The sequence below is a fragment of the Sphaerodactylus townsendi genome, linkage group LG12 (assembly GCF_021028975.2).
Source record: "Sphaerodactylus townsendi isolate TG3544 linkage group LG12, MPM_Stown_v2.3, whole genome shotgun sequence".
NCBI classification, from domain to species: Eukaryota; Metazoa; Chordata; class Lepidosauria; order Squamata; family Sphaerodactylidae; genus Sphaerodactylus; species Sphaerodactylus townsendi.
Window position 1 is genome coordinate 35,345,387 of NC_059436.1, and position 18,816 is coordinate 35,364,202.

An 18,816-nucleotide genomic window follows, 5' to 3' on the forward strand; every position below is an offset into this window, starting at 1 on the left:
CCCCTTAGGATTAAGTATCACTGCTGAGAGACTGAAGCAAAATGGTGGACTGAGGCTACTATGTTAAATAGTAAAATGAATCTCAGCAGACCTCAAGCCTGCTTGTTGTCTTTGAATACAGCTAACAAGAACGGAAACTCCCCCCCGCACACTTCAGCAACTCTCCAAAAAATGCAGGGGCTCAAGCGGTCCAAATAACCCTAATTAAAAAGCACAAAATCTGCCTGATAACTAACCCTTTTTGCAAAGAGTCATTAAGAATGACAAGGCTCTGGTAACACTTCACCTCCAAGGATTTCAACTTGAAACTGAAGACAGCCAGGAAAGTGCTCCTTCACTCGGGCATAGCTCAGCCTTTAAAAGAGGCTCACATCAGGCCACAACTCCAGGCTTCTGCCCAGGGGAAGGAGTTCTCCACTCAAGCAAGCCATAGCCTTCTAAAAGAGCCATTCTGCATTGGAAGCTTTGTCAAGCAATATCTTCAGGTTTTCCCCCTTAGAGCTGACATAGCCAAGGTGGGCAAAAGTGCCTTTATGGTGCACAGCCAAAGTCTTTGGGAAAAGAGCTCTTTTGAGTCCAGTTCTATCAAGTCATGCCTTCAGAGTAAACTGATGACAGAAATAGCAGGCAGCTCTGCTGTATGGTCCCCCAGGTAGATAAAACACAGACATTTATGGGTATTTATCAGCACCATTTTAAAGCCACAGTTGGCACAATCCAGAGGAGGCATTTTGAGCTATAATGACAAAGTAGAAATCCAGAAACATTTCTTCTTTAAATGCAGTTTATTCTTCACTAGAATGAATATTGATGAGAGAAATAATTCTCCTCAGCCCCAAAAACGAGGTGAGAAAAAAACCACAGAATAGCAATGGAGAGCCTCTTTTTGCAGTGGTAAAAGGAGAACAGAAAGAGTAGCATTAATGTGGAACTACATGGAAGTCGCGACAATTAATTAGTACGTTAGCTACTGCAGAGTAAAGCAGATGCAAGGTGTGAAATGGCAGGCTGTATGTTGCATGTTGCTTCAGTTTTCATGTGCTAGCTTTTACTGACCTCTGCGCTAAAGATAAGATTGATCTATGCACCCAGCAATGCTTCCCTAGCTTTTCAGGGAATACCCTGTAAAGGGAGCTGTATGCTAAAGGATACCAACATATGCAAGTGATGACAACAAAACTGTAACAGGAACAATGAGTTACCAGGGATGGGGATCAGAGAATTGGAACAAGCAGAAATTTCACATTAAAATATATTTTAAAAATTGCTCCAGCCATACAGACTGGGCCCAGTATAAAGACTAGCTTCACCTTCTAACTTGTATAACAAAAGTTTTAAGCAATGTTAGAGATCATGAGCACAGACATAATGAGTCAGTTACCTGCACAGCATTATTTCAAATTTTGCTATGGAGAACACAAGTATATTGTGAGAGGTACGCAACTGAGAAACTCCCAAACACTAGCTCTCGACCCAGAATGTTACTTTGCAATGACTAAAACATTGTTTCTGCCTTTTTGTTAGCTATTTTAAAACCTAATTAAAAACCTGTTAAAAACCTGTTAGCTATTTTAAAAATCAAATAGCTAACACATCTTAGATCTGCTTAGAAAAAAAACTCAAAGAGATTTTTCTCTTTATGTATATATCACTTTGAGTAGCAGCTCTCAAGATTTATTCATTCTAAAGAATTGTATCTGGTAAAGATTTGTTGCAATCATGGATATGTTTTATATCATGCTTTATCTCATGACCATGCTTATGAAATATTAACTATTTTTCCCTCCAAGTGCATTTGGAAAAATGACTGGCATTTTGAAACCTACATTTCTTAAAAGGCACTACACAGTCTACAGTTGTAAGCACTCCGGAAGAATGAATCCCATGGGAGGAGTTTATGGGGAACCTTTGGGCCTAAATGGTTAACTAAAGCCTCTGGATTTTTGCCTCCAAAAGTCTGTAAATGTAGCCATAGCAACCCAAGAAGTAGAGCTGAAGGCATTTTCTCACTCCAGGTCACTACAAAAAATGCTATTTGTTATCTGTAAGAAATACATACCATTTATACAGTTTCAAATGTTCAAAGAACACCTCATGCATAGATTGTCTTGTTGAAATCCTTAAAACAACTCTAAGGATGGTTACTATTATTATGTGTATCCCCCAAAACATTTTTCATAGTCCTATGACAACACATAGGGGTTATAAAGAAGACACATTGATGTTCCTTGAACACATGTGCAAAGGATATCCGGAAGACAGAAAGTTGAAGGGCACCTGGCTTAAAGAGAAAAGACATTGTTTTAATGTGAAGGCCTCTTGAGCAGAACGCAGCTTGCTGGAGATATTTCTTGTACAAGTTTCCATAGCAAAAACTTCTTGCACCTTCAATGTTTGTCACTGGGGCACTGCCTCTTAATTAATTTCTTCATAAAAATGCTCCTCATTTCTGTTGAATATAGGGGGAAAAACATTAATTCTGCATCTGTCAATTCCTGAAAGTCCCAAGAAGAAAGGCTAATGCTTTTGTTCATCACTGGGATTCACCATAAAAGGACCTGCAAAAATGCATGTCCGCATGGAACACAAACATGATATTTCCCAAAAGTTTGTACTAAACCAGACTTGAGAAAGACTGCAGCAAAGCTTAAAGAAATATGGAAAGTGGACCATTAAAGGATGATGGCATGTGGATACTGCAAAAAACACAAACATGCCCCAGCTCAGACACCGACCTGGAGCAAAAACTCCATGTGGAAGCAGCCTTTTGAGAATTTTTGCTAGTGTGATGGTTTATTGCTATGCAAAACAAACCAACGAAGCCCTGCAGTCCTGTGATGCACTAACTCACCCTTTCGGTTGCTCCTCAAGGGAACCAGACACATTAGCCCTGGGGAAGGAAAAAGCAGACAAGTGTTAAAACAGGGTGGGGTTTCTTGCCCATCTGGCTGCACAAGGAGTTTGATGTGACAGGCAACCCAAATTTAGCCCAGGGAGAGAAGAGATCACTGTGAGGACTCCAACACTGGAGGGTATGCAATTTAACAAGCAGGAGGGGCTTCTTTCTCTAGGCATTTTTCCCTGATCAGCTAAATGGGAGTCCCCAGCCCTTGAATGCTGTAAAGGTGAGCTGGTGATTCTGTATACCTTTTCTGAAGACTTGGGCATGAAACACAGGGTTGGATCCTACCATCCATCAATAATGAAGAATGAGGAGGAGAGTGGAATACAAGGAAGATCCATGCCCCTCATGCCTGCAGCTCTGTGGGGTTGGATGTCTGCCATACCATATCATGGCTCTATATATTTCTTAGTTGCTTTGTGGGAATTGGCTAGGTGGAGGTTAAGCATGGGAACATTGTATATATACAGACCCAAGACACTCAGTGCCCCAGCCTTCCCAGAAACCTGGAAGCCACCTTCCTGCACACAGATTCCAATTTGGTTGGAAAGCAGAATTTCTGCATGTTCACCATCGCATCAGTCACAGTTCACCAAGCGCACAAGAAGGTACATTTTTTGTCACTAAAAGCTGTCAGACTTTCTTAAGTCTGTTATATTTACAGTGTCTTACACTACAGGAAGATTCCTAGGGTAGAAGAATCCCTTCATTCCCCGTGCTTACACGGATTCAGCCTGTGGTTCCTCAGTAGTTCCATAGGAAGTCGAAGGTTCACGAATGGATGCATATATATGCTCTGGAGAGGGGCTAGAACACAAGGATAAGGGTGAGGGAGAAAGTATTATTTTACACTCACACCATTGTTATAAAGATAACTAATATTTAACTCTGTCATCATAGATATCCCACTAACTTTTGCTCATACAAGGATACACAACTCTGAGGGTGTCCAGGTACATTCCCATTTTGAACAGTCCTTCATAGGCTACCTGACGGCAACATTAGCTTTTAACATCCCTTGTTCCAAAAGACACACAGTTTCAGCCACACTACACAGATAATGGTTTCATAACAATTGATTAAAAAACCCTGTAGGATAACGTGCACTAACATTTTAAGCAGACAATGCCCTAAACACTTTCTGAAGGTATCATTCCACACAAAGCCTTTGAACTCTCCATGCGGCAGAGAAAAGGAGGGCACATGCCAGGCAATCAAGCATTAGCTTTGACAAGCCATAAAATGAGGCACACAGTTGGTTGGCCTGCAAAAAAAATGCTACAAAGAGGCCAGCCTCCTATTACCAAAGTACATCACTTTATTCACAAAAAACCCCACAGAGTCTGAATTGCACTTCACACAATAATTACCAGGTAAAAACTATCTAGATGCTTACAGTCAAAATCCTTTAAAATGGGGCACAACTGCCTGACAAGTATCAGAGGTAGAGAACTGGCTTAGAATGCAAAAAGGCCTCTGGTATCTTCAGTTGAAAAGATCTCAGGTAGTGCTTGGAGAGAAAGAACCTCTCTCTGCATGAGAACCTGGACAGCCACTATCTGGAGAGGCTCAGTGCTCAGTGGCAGGGCACTTGCTTGACATACAGAAGTCCCAGGTTGAAGCCCTGACATCTACACTTAAAATGAAGCCACAGCTAGACTCTGTCCAAAACAACAGAAAGCTGCTGGCTATCAGAACAGACAACACTGAGGCCCCTTCCGCACTTGCATAATAATGCTCTTTCAATCCACTTTCACACTGGTTTGCAAGTGGATTTTGCTATTCCGCACAGCTGCAAAGTGCATTGAAAGTGAATTGAAAGTGTATTATTCTGCATGTGTGGAAGGGGCCTGAGTTAGATGGCCCAGTAATGAAGTTTCGTTTGAGTGCTTCTTTTTGCTGACAGAATGCAACTTTTTGGAGCCACAAATTATCATCCCAGCTGTATATGGTCAATCAGGGAGTTCTTGAACAGGCGTCTTAGCAAGACTGTCCTCTCATCTTATTTGTCACACTCACCTAAAATGTGGTGCCAAATTCATACTGGTGTAGGCCTTCTCAGGAGTGGATCTAGAATGACAAGAAACCAATTTCAAGGGTTGCAGCAGTAAGGTTCCACCAATGGCAATAAGCAAGACCGGGTGAAGCAAGAAAGTGGGAGTTCTGAGTTGGGCATAAGGTTGCTCAGGAAAACTGGAATGTTGATGTTGGGAGTTTCAGTGGATTCATCACATCCAAACACGCTTTCTCCTCTTGGAGCTTTTGTGTTCACAGCTCCTGCCCTCTGTTTTACAATCAGCGCAATCATTTTATCCATGACGTGATGATTTTCTGGCTCATTTTAATGTTGATATATCAGCATTTTTAGCACACCGCATTGTTACAGGGGTTTGGAAACCACTTCCAGAATTTTTATAGTGGAATGCACTATGTAAACTACATGAAAACGCACACATACAACATTTACTTATCCTTCTGAGAAGGGCTCTCAGCCTACACAAACAATTTCACACCCCAGATGAGTTTTCCCAGGTAGTTAGAAGAAGAGACACGTATCTCACATCTTCACCAATGCAGAAAAGAAACCTAGGTTTTGTCAGTGTGTCCATCTAAAGCCATCTCTTAGGACTCTAACTAGTCATTTCCACTTCTAAGACAAGCCCTATATTCTGTTAAAATATCCTATGGGAGATATACGCTGGGGAAAAATATCTTCCCTTCCTTAGGATTTGGACTTGCCAAACTATCAAAATTAATTTTAAAAGTTTTAATCTTTCCTAACAGAAGATGGGGGGGGGGGGGGGCTTATTTGCACCCAAGCATGGTCAAAGTGCCAATAAACAAAGCTCTGGGAATCCTAATGGCCATCCAGGCCAGAGACAATAAAATGGCAAACTCATACCTAATCTGGAATTGGGGGGGGGGGGGGGGCAGTTCAAGAGGCTAGAGTATATTTTCCTAAAGTCCTCAGGAATGTTTGACCCATAAGAGGCAGGCAAACAACGGAAATACAATCTTTTTGAGTGGGATCCATTTTGGCAGATTCCATCTGCAGAAAGCTCTCACACTTGAGCTCCATCTTGGTGGCTCCCACTGCCCATATGGAACAAAATGCAGCTTGCCTGGACAAAGGCCCCTTCTGCACATGCAGAATAATACACTTTCAATTCACACCTGTTTGCAAGTGGATTTTGCTATTTCGCACAGTAAAATCCAGCTGCAAAGTACAGTGAAAGTGGATTGAAAGTGCATTATTCTGCATGTGCGGAAGGGGCCAAAGACTCCCAGGTAATGGGAAGCTCTTAAACAAACTGTATCTTTATAGAGTCTCTGCTTAGAACAAGATCAACTGGGGCATGTATAGGGGCTGAGGGACAGAGATCACATGTTTACACCTTTTCTTTGTATTCTTTGATCAATCTGCTGCTGTGCAGTGCTGTATGTGTGTGGACTTTATACTTTAAACAAATTCTTTACTATTTTCTGTGTACTACATAGACCTCTACAGTTTCAGCACTCTATTTAAAACAGAGGCCAGGGGAAGGAAGGTGGTCAGTTGCTAAATCATTACCTCCCTAGAGGCATGCAAGTACAGTAAGCTATCCCCACAGTAACAGTCACCGGGTAACAGGACACACAGACACTAAATGGAGCCTTAGAATGGCAATGCAGGAAGGAAAGCTGGAAGTAGTGTCCTTCTCAGTGGGTAATTCCTAATGTAAACAGAGTGGCAGCATACCAAAGAAGAAGCAAGAGAAAAACACCTCAAAGGGCTGAGACAACAGCATGTCTCCAAGCAGAGACTTCCTATGGTTGCTGGGTGCCTAAACACCTCAGAGAGCTAAATGGAGTGGCATTGGCGGGTCAGTGGGGTCATTCTGCCACCTATGCAATGGGTGAACACAATAGAAAGCACAAGTTTCTGTTTGAGAGGCAGAACTGGTAAAATCTGGAGCGTACTGTTAATGCCTATGGATCTTTTAAAGCCTTCCTGTGGAAACTCCAAGTTTTTTTTCTCTCCCACTCTCAGTATATTAATTGCATTAACATGCTTTACTCTGTTAGGCTGCAAGTACGTAGCTACCAACTGGCTGAATTAAGGCTGTGTGGCCTGGCCTGCTACCCTCACTCAGCCAGCTATTATTTAGTTTTCTATTTCCTGTCTTGAGAACATGCTGAACTATTCATACCGAAAACAATGGAGAATTTAATATTGTTTTGACCACTGTGAATATATCAAAGATTCTGTTGCCTGGCTTGCAATAGTGTCAGGTCATTCTGCCCTGATTTTATTACTCATCATTCCAATGGGAAGTAGGAACCATTTTCTCCCACTCATATCCAGAGGGGATGGACTGTGGCTTAGAGCACCTGCTTTGCACACAGAAGGTTCCAGCTTCGGTAAAGGGATCTCTGCCGCCATGTATTGGAATAGGATGTTCTTTGCCTGAGACTCCCGAACAGCCACTGCCAGAAGGTGCACTGAGCTACACAGCCTAACAGTCTAGATTGGTAAAGAGCAGCTTTATAGATTCCTATTGGAGAGTAGCTATGTCTTAGTAGTAAAACACACATATTGCAAGTAGGAAGTCGCAGGATCAATTCAGCAGGTGCTGGTACAGAACTTTCTCTGCCTGAGAGCTTCAGACAATGCACAGCTAAAAAAGATCAGCAGTAGCTTCCTACTGAGGGGATAGGGTGGGGTAAAAATCTAACATAAAGACAAAACATGCAACTGACCAGCCTTTCAGCAGGGAGATACAGCAACAAGCCCAAACATTTTATGCCTCAAAGTTCACCCAACACCTTAACATTCTTTCAGGCTGTGACCAAGTTCCCTCGATGTCCCCCTCCCTCCAGCACCCTCACTGGGTGGTAAAAGAACTATCCCCTTACTGGAGTGTTGTGGGGTTTCCGGCCTGTAAGACCGTATTCCAGTAGCATTTTCTCCTGACGTTTCACTTGTGGCTGGGTTAGAACCTCTGAAGACGCCAGCCACAGATGCAGGCGAAACGTCAGGAGAAAATACCCGGAAACCCCACAACACTCCAGTGCAGAGGCGTAGCAAGAGGGGAAAGCACCGGGTGCACCGGTGCGTCCTATGCCCCCACCCTAGAATGCCCTGCCACACCACGTCCCTGGAATGCCCTTGCCGTGCCCCCACAGGGGCATGCACCCAGTGTGTTGCGCCTACCCCCTTGGAGCTACGCCTCTGCTCCAGTGATTCCGGCTGTGAAAGCCTTCAACAATATCCCCTTGCTATTCTGACTTACGTGGCTGGCTCCTGTGTTCCTTCAGCACGGATTCTGAAATCACAGAAAGCACATCTCACTGCAACCACTTGCTGACTGCAATAAAGACTGTTTCCACACTGTGATGATTCTCCATGCAGTTTTCATTACCACTGAGAATGCAGAGGAATTCACAGCAGAAACAGAGGACCCATGTAGTTTCCCCTGTGGTTTCCTTACCTTATCCTCAACCTCAGCCATGTTCCCATAAGATGGCATTTCTTTCTGAACTATGAAAGCTGGAAATTCAGAGGTGCCAGCAAATCATGGGAATGGATCATTGTAATGTCATTGGGCCATAATGCTCTTGCAATTGTTAATTTTTTAAACAACCACAAAAATGCTGTCTTGTGTTGGCTGGGGGGGGGGGGCAATGGCGGTGGTGGGAGGCAGAGAAAAAGAAAATATGTTTTGTAATGTTATGGATTGGTTTGTTTAAATTTGTTTAAATTTACTGGGGGTTTGTATGTTTTTATCTTTGGCTGTACACCACCCAGAACCCTTCCGGGGTGAGCAGTATAGTAAAACGAATGAATGAATGAATGAATGAATGAATGAATGAATGAATGAATGAATGAATGAATGAATGAATGAATGAATGAATGAATGAATGAATGAATGAATGAATGAATGAATGAATGAATGAATGGCACTAATGTGGGTCGGAACTTCAAAACCATGCACCTTCCTGTCCACAAAGCATGAAAAGGCACTAACTGCAGTCTCTCCCAAAAGATTGTTTCAAACTAGGATAGGGAAAGATTGCAGCAAAGAAAGACCAAAACCAGGTTTTCCCCTAGATACACAACCTTAATGTGGAAACTACCAAAGTCTGCTTTTATCCCTCAGGCTAGCACTATCTTGTCAGTGTGGTGTAGCAATTACCATATATACTCATGTATAAGTCGAGTTTTTCAGCACATTTTTTGTGCTGAAAAAGCCCCCCTCGACTTATACGAGTCAGCTGAATTTTAAAAAACATTTTAGGGTTTTTATTTTGTCGGTCACTAGGGGGCGCAGTTTTTAGGCTAGCGGCACCAAAATTTCAGGATATCATCAGGTGACACTCCTGATGATACCAGCCAAATTTGGTAAAGTTTGGTTCAAGGGGTACAAAGTTATGGACCCCCAAAGAGGGTGCCCCCATCCCCCATTGTTTCCAATGGGAGCTAATAGTAGATGGGGCTACATTTTGAGGGTCCATAACTTTGGACCCCTTGAACCAAATTTCACCAAACCTGGGTGGTATCATCAGGATAATCTCTTGCTGATACCAGTCAGGTTTGGTGATGTTTGGTTTAGGGGGTCCAAAGTTATGGACCCCAAAGGGGGTGCCCCATCCCCCATTGTTTCCAATGGAAGCTAATAGTAGATGGGGCTACATTTTGAGGGTCCATAACTTTGGATCCCCTGAACCAAACTTCACCAAACCTGGGTGGTATCATCAGAAGGGTCTCCTAAAGATACTCTGAAATGTTGGTACTGCTAACATAAACATTCCTGATCAAGGAAGCAGCGTGGTCCTAGACAACCCAGCAGCAACACCAGTACTACAGGCATCACATACCTTAAGCAGATTGTCCTTCTGGATCAGATTCATGTTTCTAATTCAGCAAAAGGCAGAACTCTGTTTTCCACAGAGACCAGCTAGACACTTATGAAAAGCGCACAAGCAGGACGTGAAGATTAACTTTCCCAACCCCTAGATCATGTGCACCGTTTGGCACTCAAAAGTGGACTGCCTTTAAAAATGGAAGGCTCACTCTTTGCTATTTTGACTAATCCATTGATAAATCTACCCCTCTGTGAAACTGACTGCTCTGCATTATCTCTGTACCTATTGGGAAAGAGGCTGGCTTGTCATGCTGAAAAGGTAGGAGTCTCTATCTTCTGGGGGGGTGGGGGCGGGGAGAGGATCCCAGGTGTTCTAAAAAAATAGGCCTCTGTAAACCCCCACCCCCTCAACAGGGAAAGAATATGCTCCCAAATAACATAATATTGCTCAAAGAACCCTTGGTATTTGATTCCAAGTTCAGAAAAAGCAAGTGCTTTAGAAGTCACAGGTCTCTCCCACTCCCATGCCATCTTGTCCTTCCAGCCCACCTGGGACCAGGGTGTAGCTCTTTAGGATCCACATATGAACTCTCTTCAGCCCTGCAATGACAAAAGAGAGTCTTCAGTGCAGAAGCAAAAGACCAGGTAAAGTAGCTTACAATGTCACATTTCCTTTTTCACTTATATGAGCTGAGCAGGTTATGCAAGCCATCGGCTTGTAATGAAGTTACAGATCTGCCCAGCTTGGGTTAACCCGAAAACTCTACTTCATTTATCTCAATTGCCAATCATATGGTTGGACAGAAGAAAGCAACCAGAGCTAAGGGTGCATTGGCCATTAGGTTCACAGGGAAAAGTGGTGGGATCTCAATGGCCTGGGGGCTGCCCCTTTCCTAGGGTCATTTCCAGGCCAAGAGAGGTATGGCTCTTGCCCTGCCTGGGGTGGGTGGCAGCTGCTGCAAACTGGTGCTGATAACGTGACAACAAAACAAAAAAGAAGCAACATTTACAAGCAGTATAAAAATTAAAGATTTTCACATGGACAGTCATTTACAGCATTCGTCTACACAGCATGCTCTCAAAATACATCAACTAGACATGCATGCCCTATTCTCATTTTATTTATATATTCAGTTTTTCTTGGGTTTGACCAGCAGCCAACACAAGAAAGGAAACTATGGTGAAATGGTAAGCGCAGAGGCATAGCTCCAAGGGGGCAGGGGGGTGCGCGACTGGGAATTCTGGGGTAGAAAATGCAATGGCAAGAAATTCAAAAGGACCCTTAAAGATGGTTCTTCAGTTTCTTGGCCCCAAGCCATGAACAACAGTTTTAATAATCACAGTCAAGTGTAAGCATAGAAGCTGCTTAAACCTTTATAATCATGGGGCAGTCATACTACACAAACAAGTACTTTTCTCTTTTTTTATAGCCTCGTACTTGGAAATATGCAAGCAACCAGAGGTGTAGTAAGGGGGAAAAGCACCCAGTGCACTGGTGTGTCCTCTGCCCTGCCACGCCCCTGCCATGCCCCACAGGGGCATGCGCCCAGTGCGTCGTGCACCCCCCGGTCTCCTTAGAACTACGACTCTGCAAGCAACACTAGTTAAAGAGCAAAAAGCAGCCAGGCTCTAATGGTCACAGGCTGGGTCTTGAGCACCCCAAGACATGGCTATACAGTACCTGTAACTTTATTTAAATGAAATTTTGCTTACTTTAATTGATGTCTGTTACAGAAATCCTCTTTTTTTTTCCAGCTCAGAGTTTTGGTAAGTTTTAATTTTAAAAACCCTAACTCCCAACAAGCCCTTCCTGTTCCAGCTGCGACAGACTAAAATACAACCGCTACCGACTAAAAACAGAAAAGTAGAAAGATTTGTTACTCACTCCATTACTGATTTCATCGTTTTGTATGGAGGAGACTCTTTTGGCATCACATAAATGCGCTCTGATGGACGGCGTCTGCAATCACAAACAGCTGGTCTAAGTGCCCTCCCATACTCAGCCTCTCGTGAGGTCACCACACAGGTGTCGAACACAACTGCTCAAAGAGGCTATTTAGTTGACTCCCGGACGATGGATGCCACAGATCCATTCCGCGAATGGTGGTATTTTCCTGCAGACCAGGGAGGCATCCCCGAGCACAACAGGCTCCCAGGTTGGGAAGGCCAGGAAGACCCCCTCAGGGAATCAATACAGCCTCTGGGGCCACGTAGATGCTTGACTCTGCTCTGTTATGAGGCTACTGTAAACTCTGCTCCCTGGTGCCACCGAACCCAGAGAGAATGGAACTGCAAAAGGCTTCATTCCTAGATACATTCTGGTTCAGCACACAGACACACCCCTAACTGAGATCTTGGGAATCTGTCACATTAACACAGGTTAGTTTCTAGATTTCATGGTTGTAAAGAAAGACTAGAAAGTGTGTGGGCAGTGCCTGTGGAAATCTCAGAAGTCAGAGCAGAAATTCAGCAGGTTCCCTGCAATTATGGTAACAATACAGCTCCACACCCTACATTCACTCTTGCCATCTCCCTGATGCTGGCAGGGGATGATGGGAACTGCAGCCCATAACATATGGAGGGCCGCGAGTTTGGCACCTATGCCTGGTGTGATCTGTTGAACAACATAAACAAACATGTGCACATCTATTCAAAGGGCATATTTTTTTCAGGAAGCTTTTCACAGTGCAAAATTCAGATTATTATTATTCTGAAATACAGAAATAAATTGCCCACCGCCAGACCTGCTGCGGCTGGTGGTTTGGCATATGTCACTTACGGGACAGGCGGGACGGACTTTTTGGGAGCAAGTGATTCTTTTCTCTCTTTTTTTTCTTTTTTCTCTCTTTTCCTTGGAGACAAGACAAAGACAGCCGCTGTGACTACAGCTCTGGGGGAACGGGCTACAAAACCAACCAGGATTTTACTGCTCTGATATATCTCTGGGCCCCAGATTAACATGCTCACTACTTTAAAAGGGCTCCTAAATTAAACAAAACAGGTGGGCATCTACAATAGAGCTACTAAAAAAAAGGTTTAGTAGTAGCTCAACTCACTCCCTGATCTGCCACCCCAGGAGAAGGGAGTTTACCTCATCCTGCATTGTTGCCACGTGCAGTAGCCACTGGTACCCAGTCCTAGGAGCACAAGCGAGATAGGAAGAGCCAGATCAGAGCACAGGTCCCTTTGTGCCTGCATCCTGTTTCCAGCATTGGCTAGCCAGATATCTCCAGAAGGCCACAAGTAGGGCATAAAGCAATAATCCTTCCCTTAAATCCTTCCCAATAGGCCATGCTGGCAGCAATCAGGGACTGCTGGGAATCGTACTCCATGAACATCCGGGGCGCCAGAGTTGGACACCCCTGCCTTAAAGTTATCCCATAGGTTAGTGGTTCTCAACCTGGGGGTTGCGACCCCTTTGGGGGTCGAATGACCCTTTCACAGGGGTTGCCTAAGACTCTCTGCATAAGTGTTCTCCATCTGTAAAATGGATAAATGTTAGGGTTGGGGGTCACCACAACATGAGGAACTGTATTGAAGGGTCACGGCATTAGGAAGGTTGAGAACCACTGCCATAAGTGATACTGTCAAGCTGCCTCTGAACACACACACGATCTTAGCCAAAAGGTCAAGAAGTGATTGCTGCCTTTGAACACAGGAGTTTCCCTTTGCCATCATGGCTAATAGCTGCTGGCAGACTTGTTTGATTTGGTCAACTCCGCTATTAAAGGCAGCTTACTGAAAATAAACCTGCAGACATCATAAGCAGCAGAAAGAGTTGTAGGGCCAACAGCTCAATGGTAGAGCTGATGCCTTGCATTAAGGAAGTTCCAGGTTGAACCCAGTTTTAAAAGTTCCTTGCGTAGCAGAACGTGGCTGCCAGAGATTTTGGGAAACTTCTGACAATAGCAGGGTGCTGGGGTAGGGGACGGACCAATAGCCTGATAAAGAGTTACATGTTCAAGGAGCACTAGCAAAAGGGAGAGGATAGTTAAGGGTCTCATCAAGAGCAGCAAGGAGTAAAAAACTTTTCCCGCTAAAGAACAGGAGCGTGAGCCATCACTGCACTGGGGACCCACTCCAGGCAGCACAAGGGCCCTGATGTAACAAAACCCAGGGAAATGGGAAGCTTCTCTTCTTTGAAGCCTGCAAAGACTCACCAGTGTTTCTCTACCAAGCGCAGGATGATGATGGCTATGAGCAGCAGAACCAAGGTGGAAAAGAAACCTAAGACAGCCAGGGAGCTCACAATAGCCACCAGCGTACTCTTGCTCAACACCTCAGGGCAAACACATGTTGTCCGTGATGCTGCGACAGAAAGGGGAAGGGCGCGTATGAGAAACCATTCGCCCAGTCCAGAATTCCCAAAGCCTTTCCTTCTAACGTTGAAGCCAGCACAACTCTTCAAACTTTTTCTGTTCCCAATCTCCATATGATTCCCAGGCAACCCAGAGCATTCACTCCAAATCAACTTGCTCTCCTCTGAGCAACTGAGGAGGGCACAGTATCTCATACATTTACGCCCCCAGAACCCTGCTCCCCTCCCCTCCACAGCCAAATGGCTGATTTTGGAAAAGAGCGATGTCTTACCTGGTAGCAAGGCCTGCCGGTTCCCAACTAACATCGCTTCGGAATCTTCGGGGAACTATGGATGAGAGCATTGATTTAGTTCACTATGACATTGTGGCTCCATAGCAACACAGCTTGACAGAAGAGTTCAGTGGTCAAATTTGTGGCTGGCCAGTCCAAATGTTGGCATTATTTATTTGTTTAAAACATTTTAATGCCATCTTGACCCCAAGTCAGTGGTCAAAACGTTGAAACACATTTTAAAATGTCTATAAATAAAATGACAAAAAGAATTCAACAAAACACAAAGATGTAGATGCACTTAAATAGGAAGGAGGGTCGATGAGAGAACACTAAACAAAGCACATTTTCAATCACTGGTGCAAGCCAAAGATAAAGGGGGACAAACACATCTCCCTGGTGAGGGAATTTCTCAGTTTCAGTGCCACTAATGAGAAGATTCTTTCTTGGGCTCATTCCGCACATGCAGAATAATGCACTTTCAAACTGCTTTCAGTGCTCTTTGAAGCTGTGCGGAATAGCAAAATCCACTTGCAAACAGTTGTGAAAGTGGTTTGAAAACACATTATTTTGCGTGTGCGGAAGGGGCCTTGGATTACTACACATCTAAACTTAGATGGCAAGGACTGCAAAGATCACTGTAGTAGCTGGGTAGGTTCATATGGGAATAGGTGGTCTTTAAAGGATAGCAGTTGTAAGGACAGTTCTTTGTTTGCCCTCAGAGATCTGCTGCCAGGCAAATTCAACACACCTAGGCTGGAAGCACATTAGCACAATGGTCTGATGAAAAACAAGGCTGCTAAATATTTCTGCCTGGGGGAGAATTCTTTTGTATTCTCTGTGTGTTCATGCAGCATTTTCAAGTGTTCCAAGCACATCACATCAGTGGGACAGTATCATTATCCCTATATCAGGCTGCATTCACAGCAGAAGCAAAATTCAAATCCAGGGCTTTCTGCTGTGCCATTTAGTCTTTTGGTTTCTGCGCTACACAAGCTCGCAGTTTAAAATTTCTCCAGCCACAGTTATTCCTTATTTACCTTGAACTACCAATTGCCTCCGGACTCCTGCTCAGCCCATGCACAGTGGATTTAAAGTGACACTCAAACAGTATCATTTCCATACTCACCTTCCTTACCATCCTTACTGATCTATGGACAATATTTTTACTGTCTTTGAATTCATCTGAAAGGGTACTAATTGGGTGTCCTTTTGCTGATGGTTCTTGAGAATCAAAGCCATGCTCTTGCACTCTAGAGGTCTTGGCCCCATTCATATTTGCTAGAAATCACAGACAGAAGATTCAGATTTGGTTAAGAGTCAACAGAGGGATAATCTGGTCCCTCCTATGGTTACTGGTTATAAACACTGAGCCATCTGTATAAGACCTAAGACATAGGGCTCCCCATAACCTAGTGTTCTCACCAGTGCTTTTCAACACATATATAAAGCCACTTAATTAGATTGTCTGCAACTGTAGAGTTGGCGAGATGGCGAGAACGCACACTATGTAAGTTTTTTCTTACGCTTTCAAGGAGGGTAATGTTGGCCAGAAAAGCTGATGCTCTGGAGGTGATCGACTTCACAGGTGGATCTAAGATTTGTCATCCGGTGGATCATGTAACTAGGAATTGTGTTGGAACTAACCTTACAGATAGAAAAATGGGTTGGGACTATCTCTATTGGATTTAAAACCTGCCCTTTTTTCTAGACTTTGCTGATCTAGCTACAGCAGTTGGTTTCTGTGACCTCAAGGCCACTGCAACACATTATACATGGGGCTGCCCTTGAAGATTAGTCATCTCTGATTTGGGATGATGCTACTTTTTTAAAAAGCAGATGTGGAGTCTACACATTTGACCCTTTCTTCACACAGTCATTTTTCCTAACTGTTATATGCCTTCTTAATGTTTGCAAGGAGGATGCAAACAATCTATTCCAAAGTGAGCAGTTTAGTTGTCCATATGGGGTCTAGGTTTAAAAGCCTCATCTGCAGCTATTTCACAATCCTACCTCTCACATAACCAGAAAAGGACAACCATCTTAGCTGCAGTTTTACCAGGCGTATTCAGTTGGATATATTGCCCAATGCTTTTTACAATGTTCTGATGGTGTTTAACAATTAAATACGAATAATTTAGCATCAGGATCAAACTACCTGCTTGGTTAGAGAATTGTAGTTAGAACCCACCAGGTGACTCAGCTCCACCATTAAAAATATTGAGAATAACTAGTCTTTTTCTCAAATAAATTATGGGAAAGAAGCTTACTTGGGGCTCCATATCAATACCTTGATATTTCATTTGAGGTAGAGAAGCATGACATGGATTTATAGCCCTTTCCACTAGGATTCAAATAACCACTCAGCTACTTCTCAGAGTCCATGGGAGCAGGTAGTGGTAGTGTTCAGAGCTCTTTTTTTGAACTATTCATTTGTTTTATAGGCTGCCCTTTTCTGGTTAACTCAGGGAGGCTTACAACAGCTACCATTACAATAAATAAATTCAATAAAACCATTAATAACAATCATATCTTGTCACCATTCCAAAATTTGAGGGATGACATATCATCCATATGCCATACCATCATCCATAGTCACATCAAAAGGGAGGGAAAGGGGATGGGGAGAAGAAAGGGAGGCCAGCTAGATGGATCCTGCCATAGTCTTAATCAGAGGCCTGGTAGGCTCTGCAAAGCTGGGATGGGTCCCACAGGGTCCTGATCTTACTTGACAGAGAATTCTACTAGACTGGTGCCACAGCCTTAAAGGCCCTGGTGTTGGTTGAGGACAGCCAGACAATTTTGGGCCAAAGATCATCAATATTTTGTTGTTTGCTGAACACAAGGCTCTTGGAGAAACATTCTGGGAGAGGTGGTCTTGCAGATATCTTACAAGCACACACACACACGGGCGCGCGTAGCAACCCAAGAGGCTTTCAAAAATACCAGCTGTGATAGGGCATTGGGAGGAGTGTTGCTATTCAAAACAAATGTAATCAAGAACGCCACTGGGCATAACCAAGCACCTGGATACACCTAAAACAGCTCTTTGGATCACTGAAATTATTCAATTATATTAGTGAAAGGAGAGATCAGCACCTTAAAGATTAACAACCACAACAGGGCAACTTGTTTACATCTGGAGCAACACATTTGATGATCTTTTATGATTTTTTTCAGTATATTTCTTCCTGGCTCTTGACATCTACTGAAGAGGTCTTGTTTTTGTATTCTTGCATGAGGGTTAAGAACAGGGCCTCCTGACATGGCACCCATTTTGTGGACACTGTTGCTGGAGTATGAAGGTGAAAGGAGGTTCTCAGGATATTAAATTCTGCATCCAAAACCAGCCTTCTGTGATTACAATGGAATCATGGAATACCCACTGTTCAGTGCACTTCTATGGCCAGCGCACTGATTCTGCACAATGAATAACCAAAAGCCCCCCAGCCCTTGAAAGCTGTGTGTGTAGAAACAGACAACCCATAGCCATTTGCTAAAAAAACCAAAATCCTTACACAGTCTCAACAACTACTGAAAAAGGAACCACTAGCCAAACTACCAGAGCAGCACTCACAGGAAGACGAGGCAATGACGCTTATGGAGAATACCAAGGCACCCAGACAAGCTAACAGCATAATTGGGATGTTAGACCAATTCCCACACCCACCAAAGAATTCTGACTTAGAGGATGCTTGCAGGGCAGAGCTAGACAGAAGGCCTGTGTGGATTCTGGGTCTAACTGTGACAGCACAATAGCCTGGAATGTTTGCCAGCCAATAGGCTGAACTTGCCCCAAGCCTCTACCATCCCCTCCCCAGGTTTTCAGTACTAGGGTAGATTAGCATGTGCTCTTAAAAGCCTGTTGGTTTGCTACATGCAAAGATAAGGGGATACTGCAGCTACAGGAGAAACTGACTTTTTTCTTTTTGCTAGCTAGCCTAAAGAGAGAATTATAGTGACACCCAACATGCCCTACAGCCAGTAGCAGGAGTCTGACCCCAATGAATCTTTGTTGGGAATACAACACATCCTTGCTGTGGCCCCAGTGGCAGAAACTGAGGCGGAAACAACTTTAAGGCACACTCCTTCCTTTAACAGAACTGTTAATCCAGTATTATCCTCACAACATTCCATCTCCCAATCACCATAGAACTATAGAAGTCCTGGCCAGCCTCACTTCAGCTAGAGGCTGGCTAATAGGTTTTCCTAACTGCACAGTATCTGAGGAAAGGCTCCTCACAGAAGCAGAATTTTTGCCCTGAGTTTTGCAGATCTGAAGCCCCCAAGGATTGAAGTTGGGCACTTATACACACAAAACACATACCTTACCTTTGAAGTCTGGTTCTGCTGAGTTCCTTGGCACAGACAGGTGGAGGCGGGACACTTCTTATGCTGTCCAAAAGTCTCCTCAGTAGTTAAACTATCTAGAAACATTTCCCCACAAGTATGAGGGCTAGAATCTTTTTTTCTTTTAAA

At 43.8% G+C, this 18,816-nt stretch overlaps 1 protein-coding gene across 4 annotated transcripts; it reads right to left on the reverse strand.

Annotated features, from left to right (window-relative positions):
- Positions 1–770: 770 nt before the first annotated feature.
- LOC125441491 lies at positions 771–18,798 on the reverse strand. 4 transcript variants are annotated; one of them, XM_048512101.1, is made up of 12 exons: positions 18,665–18,798; positions 15,467–15,618; positions 14,338–14,392; positions 13,908–14,055; positions 12,527–12,598; positions 11,633–11,707; positions 10,297–10,347; positions 8,176–8,208; positions 4,922–4,972; positions 3,626–3,709; positions 2,852–2,890; positions 771–2,449 (listed from the first exon to the last, which is right to left on the reverse strand). In XM_048512101.1, the coding sequence occupies exons 2-12, from the start codon at positions 15,611–15,613 to the stop codon at positions 2,416–2,418; spliced, it is 789 nt and encodes a 262-aa protein (XP_048368058.1). In that variant the 5' UTR covers positions 15,614–15,618; positions 18,665–18,798; the 3' UTR covers positions 771–2,415. The 4 variants fall into 4 exon arrangements, with proteins under 4 accessions (XP_048368058.1, XP_048368057.1, XP_048368060.1 ...); XM_048512100.1 differs by having other exon boundaries at positions 18,670–18,795; XM_048512103.1 differs by lacking the exon at positions 8,176–8,208 and having other exon boundaries at positions 18,670–18,795.
- Between the last annotated feature and the right edge of the window lie 18 nt (positions 18,799–18,816).